Here is a 13,929-nt window from a genome sequence, read left to right as displayed (position 1 = left end):
ATCCCAGCTTGCCATTTTCCTGGATAACTGGGAAGACTAATAAAGATCATTTAGAGAACTTAGACACAGTGCTTGAAAAATTATTCAAGGCAGGGGTACATGTTTGGAGGGAAAATTGTGTGTTCCAGGCACCCCAAGTGTCTTACTTGGGCTACAGTATTGGCAAGATCTGTTGGAAAATAAGTGAGGGAGACCAAAGGTGCCCTATCTCCCATGTGTTTCCTTGGGTTGGTGAATTATTACAGAAAACTTCTACGTAACCGGGCCTCCATCCTGGCACCCTCACCATTGCTACTGAAAAAAGATCAGGCTTGGAGATATTCTGATAGCCAAGAGGGAAGTGAGGAAGTAGCTACAATCCCAAGCGAGATCTGGTGCTGACATGCAATGCCTCCTCTATCAGGGTAGTGTTGGCTCAAGGGTAGCCCAGTGGAGAGAAGCACCCAATAGCATATGCTTCCCAGCCTTTGGCTGATGCCAAACAATGATATCCCTGGATAGAGAAGGAAGGTTTCGCAGTCATGTTAGGATTCTTTGAGGAAGTGACGAGCAGGTCAGACCAACAAGAGCCAATGGATGTTATCTACCTGGACTTCAAGAAGGCCTTTGACAAGGCCTTTGACACAGGAGGCTGCTGAGTGAAATAAAGGCCATGGTGTTTGGGCTAATGTGCTAGCATGGATAGAAGATTGGCTGTCTAGCAGACAGCAGAGAGTGGGGTTAAAAGGGTCTTTCTCAGGATGGCAGCTGGTGACAAGTGGTGTTCCGCAAGGGTCAGTGTTGGGATCACAAACTTTTTACTTTATACATTAATGATCTAGATGAAGGAACTGTCTCGGCATTCTGGCTAAGTCTACAAATGATACAAAGGTAGAGGGACAGGTAGTATTGAGGATATAGGGAGGCTGAAGAAGGATTTGGACAGGTTAGTTCAGTAGGCAAAGAAGTGGTAGATGGAGTGCAATGTGGGAAAGTGTAAGGTCACGAATTTTGATAAATGCCATAAATGGGGAGAAAATTTAGAAGTCTTTAGTGCAAAAAAAATTGGGAGTTCTAGTCCAGGATTCTTTCAAGGCAAACTTGAGTTAGTAGTTAGGAAGGCGAATGCAACTTTAGCATTTATTTTGAGAGGACTTGAATATAAAAACAGGGATGTACTTCTGAGGCTATATCAGGCTCTGGTCAGGCCACGTTTGGAGTATTATGCGCAATTTTGGGCCTCATATCTCAGAAAGATTTACTGGCGCGGAGCCGCTTCCGAGGATGTTTCCGAGAATGGCTGCAGGAATGAAAAGCTTAACACATGAGGAACATTTGAGGACTCCAGGTCTATGCTCGATAGAGTTGAAAAGGATGAGGGGTATATCTAATTTCAACTTACAAAATACTGAATGGCCTGGACAGAGTGGATGTTGGGAAGATGCTTCTATTGGTAGGAGAGACTAGGACCCAAGGGCACAGCCTTAGAGTAAAGGGAAGACCTTTTAAAATGGAAATAAGGAGAAACCTCTTCAGCCAGAGAGTGGTGAATCTATGGAATTCACGGCCACTGGAGGCTAAGGAGGCCAGGTCATTGACTATATTTAAGACAGAGAGAGATAGTTTCTTGATTATCAAGGGGATCAAGGGTTCCGGGTTGAAAGCGGGAGAATGGGGCTGAGAAACTTATCAGTCATGGATGAATGGCAGAGCAGACTTGATGGGCCGAATGGCCTAATTTCTGCTCTTATGTCTTCTCTTGTGGTCTTATGCCTTGAACTGCCTCCCACCCCAGTGATACACCACCAGTAGCGCCACTAGTGGAAGAGTCTGCTGTGGTTTCAAATTTTTTGGACACTCTTTGATTTACCACTGACAATATCAGACTGTGGACATAAAATGATCCCATCCTGTCAAACCTAAAAAAGGTGGTGGTGATGGGAGAAACAAGAGGGCCGTCATGACTAGAATTGAAACCTTTCTGGACCTGGGGAGACTAGATCACCATAGGAGATGGCAAATGGAAAGCTAAAGTGATTGTCCTGAGCAAAGGTCACTGCCAGATATTGGCTGAACTCCATCAAGTTCATCCAGGGGCTTCCAAAATGATGATGTTGCTGAGAAGTTCTGTCTGTTGACCAGGACTGGATGCCAACATAGCTGTGTTTGTGGGGCAGTGCCCCGAGTGCCAACAAGGACAAATATTACCAGCCAGCAGTTCCCCCACATTCGTGGGAATGGCCAGGTAAACCTTGGATCCAGTTACACATTGACTGTACCAGTCCTTTCATGGGCACTATATTTTTAACCATTCAAAGTGGTCACACGTGTATAAACTTCATTTGTCAAACATGGCAATGATGATTGAAAAGTTACAAGCATCTTTTGCAATACATGGACTCCAGAGGAGTTGGTCACAGACAACAGGTCGTCATTTACGGGCAGGGAATTTGAGTACTTCCTAATGTGATGATAATGTAGCATAAAGAGGCGTAATTTTCCCTGGTTTCTTTTAGAGTGAGATTGGGGGACAGGTGAAGGGCAGTATCTGAAAAGATAAGCACCTTGTGAAGCCTTGGGTTTTATTTAAAAAGTTGGAACTATATAAACAGCCTCAATGGGTCTCATATCCACAGAACCAGGGACTTTAGGTTTAGCTTTCAGCAGTTGCTTTTGGGGTCTCAAAGAAGTGAAACCTAGGTTTTTCCCTCTCTCTATCACAGAATTGTAGTTTTATGTTCTTTCCACCTGGATTGGAGTTGCATGTGAGACAGTCTGTTTTCTGAATTTGCCTTTTGGCAAGGCTCTGGTTATGGGATGTTACTGTATTGGAACAGTTACTATTTAGTGATGAAATAATCTATTATTCTGTTAAGTTTTCCAATAGAGTTCAGCAATTCCTTCTTTCTTTTGCTGTATTGAACTATAGTCAATGAAGAAAGCATGTTTTGCTTTAAATCTGCTAGTTTAACCAATTGAATTGCATCTGGACAGCAATATCTTACATTTTCCTTTAAAATAAGAAAAACTTCAGGGTCTAGACTATCTGCTGAATATTTTGAGGGTGTTTGGTCAAGTCCATAGCACTAAAGTTGAATACCATTCAGCACGTAAGGACAGCTCCAACCCATCTATTGTCCGATGATCTGGTTGGAAGACCAGTCCAATCTTTGAAGCCAGGGTTAAAGGGACAGCCTACAGTTTCGCTCAGTACCAAACGGTCTCGATTCCTGTTTGATGATGGGCCAGCCCCCATGCAACTTGAGGCAGCTCCAATAGAGTTGCTAATGGGGAGAAAACTCTACACCAGGTTAAATCTGATCTTCCCAGACTTGGGGTAGGGTGAAACAGTATCAGAATGCCATTGTCAGACACAAGGCTAAGTGAATTAGGCAGTTTACTTCAGGGGATGAAGTTTGGTGTCAAATCCACGGGAATGGCTGTTCACGGGAAAATGGAATTGTTAATGTGAGATCATGTAGGTGAGGTGATCCTGAACAAGCATGGGGACCACACAAAAGCTGCAATTTTTGCAAACGGGGCAGCAGTAAAACATACCTAGCACATCCAGCAGGATGTCAGAACCTGTGGGTTCTCCCCTTTTGCCTAGCATTGAAGAAACATGTGAGGACAAGACAGACAGCAGATGCTGCAGCCTTGATGCCATGACTGCCTGAAGAAGATGAGTTTTGGCCGATACATGTGGGAGCGCAAGAGGTAGTCTACGGTGTGGTGTATGGCACCAGTATCTAAGACAGAGTTGGAGGAACTGGGCCTGGTGTGTAAATGCCCCAGGAGAAGCTACAGGAAAAAGAATAGGCCTACGTCCCAGGATTTAGAGGTGGAGAGCTGTAGTGATTGGAATGATGTCAGCCAGGTGGATCTATTAGAATATGAATTCCCTGATTTGGGGCGGTAACCTGGTTCAGTCAGGGAGTCCTGGCTGACAGATATAAACAGGAATGTCAGGTGTTCTGTTCACTCTTGGAGCCAGCTTGGTGCTAGTTGGGTAAATATTATGTGTTATGCACGTCCAGATAAAAAGTGATTTGATGAGTGGATACCAGCCTTCATGGAATTATTTCAGTTATTACTCAGGAATATTTAGCACTCAGTTTTGCCCCTCCTTGAGTGAAGTCTCCATCACTGACACATTATAATGCCACATTACACTCTGCATCCGTAACTCCCTGACCTTATCTACTATAGACCGTGCATTTACATACATGCACATTAACCGAGTTTTGGACTACCTTTCTTCCACTTTCCCGCCCCACCAACTCCGACATCACCAGTTAACTGATTATTCTCTATTCTCGTGTCAGCTCTACCAATTGGTACTTTACAAACCCCGGTATTCTTCTCTACTATTCTCTCTGGGTTTCCACACTTCTGCCAAGTCAGATAAAGCCATCGCATTAGAACAAAACTCTCCACAAGGACTCAAGTTTCTAAAGCCTTCACCGTTTGTACAGGTGCTATCTTCCCCAGAGCTATTTCCAGGGACCAGGAATCAAAAGCCCTCATTACCTGAGGGGGGCTGTCAGAAATAAGGAAATAGAGTTCGAAGACAGTATATTTGTCTTAGAGTGAAGGCCAGGCTGGTAAGAGTAGAGATAGTGTGTCTCTGGTCAAGAAAAAGGAGACCTATGCCTGGTATAGACAGCTGGAATCAAGTAAATCCCTTGAGGTGTATAAAGGGAGTAGGGGCATACTTAAAAGGGAAATCAGAGGTATAAAAAGTGGATATGAGATTGCATTCTCTTTAACCTTATCTGCCAAGGCTAAGAGACTCCAAAAGTACATATGGAGGGAAGGTCTTACGAGGAAAGGCTGAGGGACTTGAGGCTGTTTTCATTAGAGAGAAGAAGGTTGAGAGGTGACTTAATTAAAACATATAAAATAATCAGAGGGTTAGATAGGGTGGATAGGGAGAGCCTTTTTCCTAGGATGGTGACGGCAAGCACGAGGGGGCATAGCTTTAAATTGAGGGGTGAAAGATATAGGACAGATGTCAGAGGTAGTTTCTTTACTCAGAGAGTAGTAAGGGAATGGAATGCTTTGCCTGCAACGGTAGTAGATTCGCCAACTTTAGGTACATTTAAGTCGTCATTGGACAAGCATATGGACGTACATGGAATAGTGTAGGTTAGATGGGCTTGAGATCGGTATGACAGGTCGGCACAACATCGAAGGCCAAAGGGCTTGTACTGTGCTGTAATGTTCTATGTTCTATAAAGGGCAAAAGAGCAACCAGGGAGAGAATTGGGCCCCTTTATGATCAACAAAGCTGTCCATGTGTGGAACCACAAGATATGGGTGAGATGCTAAGTTAATATTGTGTATCAGTACTTACTATGGAGAAAGACACGGATGCTATGGAACTTGGGAAAATAAATAGTGACATTTTAAAAACAATTCACATTATAGAAGAGGTGGTCCTGGAGATCTTAAAATGTAAAAAGGTAGATAAGTCTCTGGGACCAGATCAGGTGTATCATGGGACATTGTGGGAAGCTAATGAAGAAATCCCCTAGCAGAGATATCTGTATTATCTATGGCCACGAGTGAGATGCTGGATGGCTGTAGGGCACCCAATATTATGCCATTTGTTTGAAAAGCTGCAAGGAAAAGCCAAGGAAATATAGACTGGTGAGTCTTACAGCCCTGGTGGATAACTTGTTAGAGGGGATTCTGAAAGACAATATTTACATGCATTTAGAGCAACAAGGATTGATTATGGATAGTCAACATGGCTTTGTGCATGGGAAATCTTGTCAAAGTTCTGCACAGTAGACTGGTTAGTAGGGTTAGATCACATGGGATCCCAAGAGAGCCAGCCAAATGGATACAAAATTAGCTTGGTGAACGGGGTTGTTTTACACACTGGAAGCCTGTGACCGTGGGGGTGCCACATGGATCAGTGCTGGGTCCACTGTTGTTTGTCACTTATACAAAAAATATGAATATGGGTAGCATGGTTAGTAAGTTTGCAGCTAACAAACATTGGGGGTAAAGTGGACAGTAGAAGTTACTTAAAGAGTACAATGTGATCTTGGATCAGCTGGCTTGATGGACTGAGGAATAGATGCAGTTTACATAGAACAATGCAGCACAGGAATGGGCCTTTCAGCCCATGATTTTGTGCCAGACGTGATGCCAGATATAAATAATCTGCCTGCCCTTGGTCCATATCCCACCATTCCTTGCATATTCACGTGCTTACTTAGAAGTCCCTTCATCACACCTATTGTATCTGCCTCCCACAACGACCCCTGGCAGCGCATTTCAAGCACCTGCCATTCTGTGTAAAAAAACTTGCCTCTCAGATCTCCTTTGAACATCCCCCTCACCTTAAGTGCATGTCCCCTAGTATTTGGCATTTCAATGCTTGGAAGAAGATTCTGACTGTCAACCCTTTCTATGCATGCCATAATTTTATAAACTTCTATCAAGTCTCCCCTCAGCCGTCACCACTACAGAGAAAACAACCCGTTTTTCTAGCCTCTCATTATGGCTCATATCCTCTAATCTAGGCAGAATCCTGATAAATGTCTTCTGCACTCTCTCTAAAACCTCCACATTCTTCCTGTAATGTTGCAAACAGAATTGAATACAATACTCTTAAGTGTGGCCTCACAAAATTTTTCTAAAGCTGGAATATGACGTCTTGACTCTTGTACTCAGTGACCCAACCCATAAAGGCAAACACGCCATATCCCTTCTTTACACCCATATCTATCTGTGTGGCCACTTTCAGCTATGGATCTGAGCCCCAAAATCCCTCTGTGTATCAATGCTGTTCAAGTTCCCGCCATTAACTCTACACTTTCCCTTAACATTTGATCTCCCAAAGCGTAATACCTCACACTTCCTCAGATTAAACTCCATCTGCCATTTCTCCGCCCATTTCTGCAACTGATCAATATCATGCTGTATGCTTTGATAACCTTCTACACTATCCACAATTCCACCAATTTTTGTGTTTTCTGCAAATTTATTAACCCAACCATCTACATTTTCATGCAAGTCACTTACTTCCTTTCCACCAATATCCACTGCCTTCTACGGGCAAACCAATTCTGAATTCAAGTCGCCAAGTTACTGTGGATCCCATACATCTTCATCTTCTGCATGAGCCTACCATGAGGGATCCTGTCAAAAGCCTTCTTAACATCCATATAGACAACATTCACTGCTCTACCCTCACTGATCACCTTTGTCAACTTCTCAAAACATTTAATCAATTTATTAAGATATGACCTACCCCACACAAAGCCATGCTATCACTAATTACTCCGTGCTTTTCCAAATGTGCAAAATTCCTTACCACAAGAATTCTCTCTAATATCTTCCCACCCACAGATGTCAGACTCATTGCTGTATGGTTTCCTGGATTATCCCTAGTTCCCTTCTTGAACAGAGGAATGACATTAGCTGGAATGGATAGAGATAGAGGAAGCTGATGTGCTGAAAATTTTGTCAAACATTAAGATTGACAAGTCGCCAGGCCCCCCCCCAGAATTGTCCTCGGCTGCTTTGGGAAGCGAGAAATGCAATTGCTTCGCCACTTGCGAAGATCTTTGCATCCTCGCTCTCCAGTGGAGTCGTACCTGAGGACTGGAGAGAGGCAAATGTAATTCCTCTCTTCAAGAAAGGAAATAGGGAAATCCCCGGCAATTACAGACCAGTAAGTCTCACGTCTGTCGTCTGCAAGGTGTTAGAAAGGATTCTGAGGGATAGGATTTATGACCATCTGGAAGAGCATGGCTTGATCAAATACAGTCAACACGGCTTTGTGAGGGGTAGGTCATGCCTCACAAACCTTATCGAGTTTTTTGAGGATGTGACTAGAAAAGTTGATGAGGGTCGAGCTGTGGATGTGGTGTATATGGACTTCAGTAAGGCATTTGATAAGGTTCCCGATGGTAGGCTCATTCAGAAGGTCAGGAGGAATGGGATACAGGGGAACTTAGCTGCCTGCATACAGAATTGGCTGGCCAACAGAAGACAGCAAGTGGTAGTAGAAGGAAAATATTCTGCCTGGAAGTCAGTGGTGAGTGGGGTTCCACAGGGCTCTGTCCTTGGGCCTCTACTGTTTGTAATTTTTATTAATGACTTGGATGAGGGGATTGAAGGATGGGTCAGCAAGTTTGCAGACGACACAAAGGTCGGAGGGGTCGTTGACAGTATAGAGGGCTGTTGTAGGCTGCAGCGGGATATTGACAGGATGCAGAGATGGGCTGAGAGGAGGCAGATGGAGTTCAACCTGGATAAATGTGAGGTGATGCATTTTGGAAGGTCGAATTTGAAAGCTGAGTACAGGATTAAGGATAGGATTCTTGGCAGTGTGGAGGAACAGAGGGATCTTGGTGTGCAGATACATAGATCCCTTAGAACGGCCACCCAAGTGGACAGGGTTGTTAAGAAAGCATATGGTGTTTTGGCTTTCATTAACAGGGGGATTGAGTTTAAGAGTCGTGAGATCTTGTTGCAGCTCTATAAAACTTTGGTTAGACCGCACTTGGAATACTGCATCCAGTTCTGGTCGCCCTATTATAGGAAAGATGTGGATGCTTTGGACAGGGTTCAGAGGAGGTTTACCAGGATGCTGCCTGGACTGGAGGGCTTATCTTATGAAGAGAGGTTGACTGAGCTCGGTCTCTTTTCATTGGAGAAAAGGAGGAGGAGAGGGGACCTAATTGAGGGAAACAAGATAATGAGAGGCATAGATAGAGTTGATAGCCAGAGACTATTTCCCAGGGCAGAAATGGCTAGCACGAGGGGTCATAGTTTTAAGCTGGTTGGAGGAAAGTATAGAGGGGATGTCAGAGGCGGGTTCTTTACACAGAGAGTTGTGAGAGCATGGAATGCGTTGCCAGCAGCAGTTGTGGAAGCAAGGTCATTGGGGTCATTTAAGAGACTGCTGGACATGCATATGGTCGCAGAAATTTGAGGGTGCATACATGAGGATCAATGGTCGGCACAACATCGTGGGCTGAAGGGCCTGTTCTGTGCTGTACTGTTCTATGTTCTCTATGTTCTTATCACAGTCATTCAGGACCTCTCCAGTGGCAAGTGAGGATGCAAGGATCTTGGTCAAGACCCCAGCAATCTCCTGTCTTACCTTTGTCAATAAGCTGGCCCCATTGGGCCCTGTGGACTTAATGCTCCTCAAGAGATCCAACATCACTTCTTTCTTGGTCTCAAAATGCCACACCACGTTAGTATACTCTGCACTAATCTCCCTATCCTCCATGTTCTTCTCCTGGGTGACTACCAATGCAAAGTACTCATATGGGATCTCACCCACATCATCTGCCTCAAAGCACAAATTCCCTCCTTTATCCTGGAGTCCTACCCTCTACCTGGTTAATGTATGTGTGGAATGCCTTGGGGTGCTCTTTCACCCTTCTTATCAAGGTCATTTCATGGCCCCTCGTTGCTCTCCTTATTCCCTGCTTGAGCTCTTTCCTGTTTTCTTTATATTACTCATGGACCCCGCTGATTTCTGCTTTTCTTTTCTCCTTTTGACTAAATCCACAGCATTTTCTCATTATGCAAGGGTCCCGTACCTTGCCATCCTTGTCCTTCCTTCCTCCTCACTGGGATGTGTCAGTCCTAAACTCTCATCGTAGGTCTTGAAACAATTACCACATATTAAATGTGGACTTGCTTGACAATATCTGCTCCTGATTGATTCACCTTAGTTCCTGCCTAATACTGACATAATTATCCTTTCCCAATTTAGTACCTTCCCACAAGGTCTTGACTTATCCTTATTTACTGCTATCTTAAAACTGAAGGAGTTGTGATCACTGCTTCCAAAATGCTCTCCCACTGAAACATCAGTCAGCTGCCAGGCTCATTAGCCAATACAAAGCCAGTGTGGCCCCTCATTTAGGCGACTATACACATACTGTTTCAAGAAACCCTCTTGGTTGCAAATAATTAATTCTCTTCAGTCCTTTGTCCTTGTGCCTTTTGGCACAATAAGTCCCAGTCAATATTAAGGAAGTTAAAGTCACCCACTGTTGTTACTGCATTTTTCCACAATCCATCTAAATATTTGTTCCTCAGTATCTTGGTGGCTGTTAGGGAACTTTGGTATAATCTCATCAGAGTGATTCCATCCTTATTTTTGAGCTCTACCCATATTGTCTCAGTGGATGAGCCCTCCAGTATGGCCTGAGTGCAGACGTGACAATGTCTGATTAGTAATGCAACTCTGGATGTGAGTTTGCTCACTGAGCTGGAAGGTTAGTTTTCAGACGTTTTGTCACCATTCTAGGTAACATCATCAGCGAGCCTCCGACGAAGCGCTGGTGTTATGTCCTGCTTTTTATTGATCTGCTTAGGTTTCCTTGGGTTGGTGATGTCATTTCCTGTTCTTTTTCTCAGAGGATGATAGACTGACTCCAAATCAATGTGTTTGTTGATGGAATTCCGGTTGGAATGCCATGCTTCTAGGAATTCTCATGCATGTCTCTGTTTGGCTTGTCCTAGGACGGATGTGTTCTCCCAATCAAAGTGGTGTCCTTCCTCATCTGTATGTAAGGATACGAGTGATAGTGGGTCATGTCGTTTTGTGGCTAGTTGATGTTCATGTATCAACGTCTGAAAACTAACCTTCCAGCTCAGCGAGCAAACTCACATCCAGAACCTCAACCTGAGCTACAAATCTTCTCAAAACTCGCTAGTAATGCAACTCTTCCACCTCTTTTATCTCTCTCTCCATCTCATCTAAAACAACCAAACCCTGGAACGTTGAGCAGCCAGTCCTGTCCCTCTCTCAACCAAATCTCTGTAATGGCCACAACATCACAGTCCCATGTGCTGATCTAAGCTCTAAACTCATCTGCTTTACCCACAATTCTCCTTGCATTGAAATAAACATACCAGCCCATCATGTTCATTTACTTGTCTCTGCTTGTCCTTCCTTACTTATTGATCCTAATATCTACCTTTCCCTCAATCCCTCCACTTGCGGAGCTACTGCTCTGGTTCCAAGCTCCCTGCCATGCTAGTTTAAACCCACCCAAGTTGCACTAGCAAACCTCCCTGCATGGTTACTGGTTCCCCTTCAGTTCATGTGCAGTCTGTCCCTCAGGTTACCCCTGCACCAAACAAGGTCCCAATGTTTCAAGAACCTGAAAGCCTGCCCGTGCAGCAGCTCCTTAGCTGAACATTCATCTGTCCTACCTTCCTATTCCTTGCCTCACTAGCACATGACACTGGTAATAATACAGTCATTACTACTGTTGAGGTCCTGCTTTACAGCCTCTTGCCCAACATTCTGCGTATTGACTCCACAGAACCTCATCCCTCCTTCTACCTACAATGTTTCTAATCAATGTGCACAACAACCTCAGGATGCTCATCCTCCCCTCTTAGAAATTTCATGCAACTGCTCAGAGATGTCCTTGACTCTGGCACCAGGAAGGCAACACCATCCTGGAGTCTTGAACACAGCTACAGGAATGCCTGCCTGTGCCCCAACTGGTGAATCCCCTATCACTATCGTTAGCTTGAACGTTGCCCGACCCTATTCCCCTTAGAGACTATTCCCCCAACTGTATCCAAGGTAGTAGACTTGCCATCCTCTCCCAGCAGTCACTCATCTACCTAACTGAACTTGCAATGTGACCACATCCTCGTAACTAGTGCCTTATCACATTCTCTGCCCCTATCTGCTCCTCAGTGTATTAAATCGGGGAATTATGGTGGCTCAATGATTAGCACTGCTGTCTCACAGCACCAGTGACCCAACTTCGGGCAACTGTGTGGAGTTTGCACATTCTCTGCGTCTGCATGGGTTTCCGCAGGGTGCTCCGGTTTCATCTCACAGTCCAAGGATGTGCAGACTGGCCATTTGAAATTGTCCCTGGTGTTCAGGGATATGTAGGTTAGATGTGTTAGCATTTGGAAATACAGGATTAGGGGATTGGTCTGGGTGGAATGGTCTTCAGTAGGTCTGCGTGGACTTGTTGGGCCAAATGACCTGTCCATACCATGGGGATCCTGTGAACTGCTGCTCCTACTGAGCCATGCAGTCTGAGGAACTGCTGTCAGTTACAATTCCTGCAGACATAGTTGTCAGAAACTAGACTACTTCCTGATCTCCCACATCTGGCAGGAGAAGCACATGATTTAAAGTTAGTTTAATTTAAATTGCTGAAAAAACAGGCTGAGGGATTCAGGTACATCATTCCTTGAAAGTAGTGTCACAGGTAGACAGGGTGGTGAACAAGACATTTAGCAGGCTTGCTTTCGTTGCTCATAGCATCCAGTGTTGGAGTTAGGACATCACGTTGTAGCGGTCATGGCATTTGTGCAGCCACTTTTGGAGTACTGTGTACAGTTCTGGTCATTCTAAAAGTACCATTTATTTGAAAAATTCGCCAAAAAGATTTACAAGGATGTTACTGGGACTGGAGGGCATGAATTACAGGTAGAGGCTGAGACTTTGTGTGTCCGCACCAACCCCCCCGCCGGAGTGTAGGATGTTGAGGGATGACCTTACAGAGGTTTATACAATCATGACGGGCATAGATAAGGTGAATAGTTAAGGTATTTCCCTTTGGGTAGCAGAATTCAAAACTAGAAAGTATAGGTTTAAGGTGAAAGGGGAAAGATTTAAAAATAACCTGAGGGGCAACCTTTTCACACAGAGGTTGGTGCATTTATGGATTGAACTGCCAGAAGAAGTGTAGATGCAGGTAGTTACAATATTTAAAAAAGATATTTGGACAGGTACATGAATGGGAAAAGTTTAGAAGGATATAGGCAAATGGAACTAGTTACAGTTTGGGCATGGAGAAGTTGGACCAAAGTACCTGTTTCTGTGCTGTATGACTCTATGAAAGCTGACCAAATGGCGATACCCTTTCCAGCAAGCCCTTTCTGCAGCCAGGTCAAGTTACACCTCTCTTGAGGAAACAAACCCTGACAAGAGACTGGAAATATTCAATTCCCATCAATAGCCAACTTGGAGCCTGGTCTTCACTATGAGGTGCAGTGAAACTCCTCTCTGCTCAACTGATGCATCAAATGTTAGTGTTTAAGTTGAGTGTGTGAATACGTATACATAAATGTTTGTATAAGTGTGGGTATATTATGTGTACACATGTATAAATGTGCATTTTTACAAATGTGTGTGTATATTAATCTGTGTATGAGCATGTGTAAATATGTATGGATATTTACATATGTATATCAGCATGTATAAATGAATGTGTATACATGAATATAAACATGTCAGCACCATGTGTTTTAATGGGCACGTACCCCTATATATGTTTGGAAATGTGTGCATATGTTAGCATAAATATATATGTATATAAATGTACACATTTATGTACCTATAAAATGTATTTATGTATAGACTATACATGAAGATGTGTGGATGTAAAATGTATGTGCATTTTTAATTAATAGGAGTACATATTTAAATAGAGATGTATTTACATTGATATTTATTAAAACAAATGTGTATATTCTTATATAAATGTAAGTATATGTATACACATACATATGCATATATATATGTGTATATATATATTATATACGATATATATAAAACCTGCATAACTGTGTATGCATGTATGTATGTTTACTGAAAGCTCTAGTTTGGATATATCTGGCTCACCCTGACAATGTTTTGCACATTCCTCATTGCTCTATAAATAAAACAGAAATATAAATATGCAAATTCTATAAATTGCATGGCAGAGGAGGCGATGGCCTAATGGTATTGTTGCTGGACTGTTAATCTAGACATGCAGACAGTGTTCTGGGGACCCAAGTTCAAATCCCACCATGGCAGATGGTGGAATTTGAGTTCAATAAATATCTAGAGTTTAAGAATCTAATGTTAACCATAAATTGATTGTCAGGAAAACCCATTTGGTTCACTAATGTCCTTTAGGGAAGGAAACCGCTGTCCTTGTC

At 43.5% G+C, this 13,929-nt stretch overlaps 1 protein-coding gene across 1 annotated transcript in view; it reads right to left on the bottom strand.

The window, feature by feature from the left end:
• Positions 1-13,929, bottom strand: part of LOC125449049 (zinc finger protein Xfin-like) — a 99,449-nt gene that overhangs the window by 33,194 nt on the left and 52,326 nt on the right. The window contains exons 7-9 of the mRNA XM_059641840.1: positions 9,107-9,297; positions 3,538-3,652; positions 1,242-1,279 (exon numbers count right to left, since the gene is read on the bottom strand). Coding sequence (XP_059497823.1) covers positions 1,242-1,279; positions 3,538-3,652; positions 9,107-9,297 — 344 coding nt within the window. The remainder of the gene's footprint in view (positions 1-1,241; positions 1,280-3,537; positions 3,653-9,106; positions 9,298-13,929) is intronic.

Source organism: Stegostoma tigrinum, chromosome 43 (assembly GCF_030684315.1).
Source record: "Stegostoma tigrinum isolate sSteTig4 chromosome 43, sSteTig4.hap1, whole genome shotgun sequence".
Classification (NCBI taxonomy): Eukaryota; Metazoa; Chordata; class Chondrichthyes; order Orectolobiformes; family Stegostomatidae; genus Stegostoma; species Stegostoma tigrinum.
Note: the sequence above shows the minus strand (reverse complement) of the source record. Positions and strands in the feature narration are given on the sequence as shown.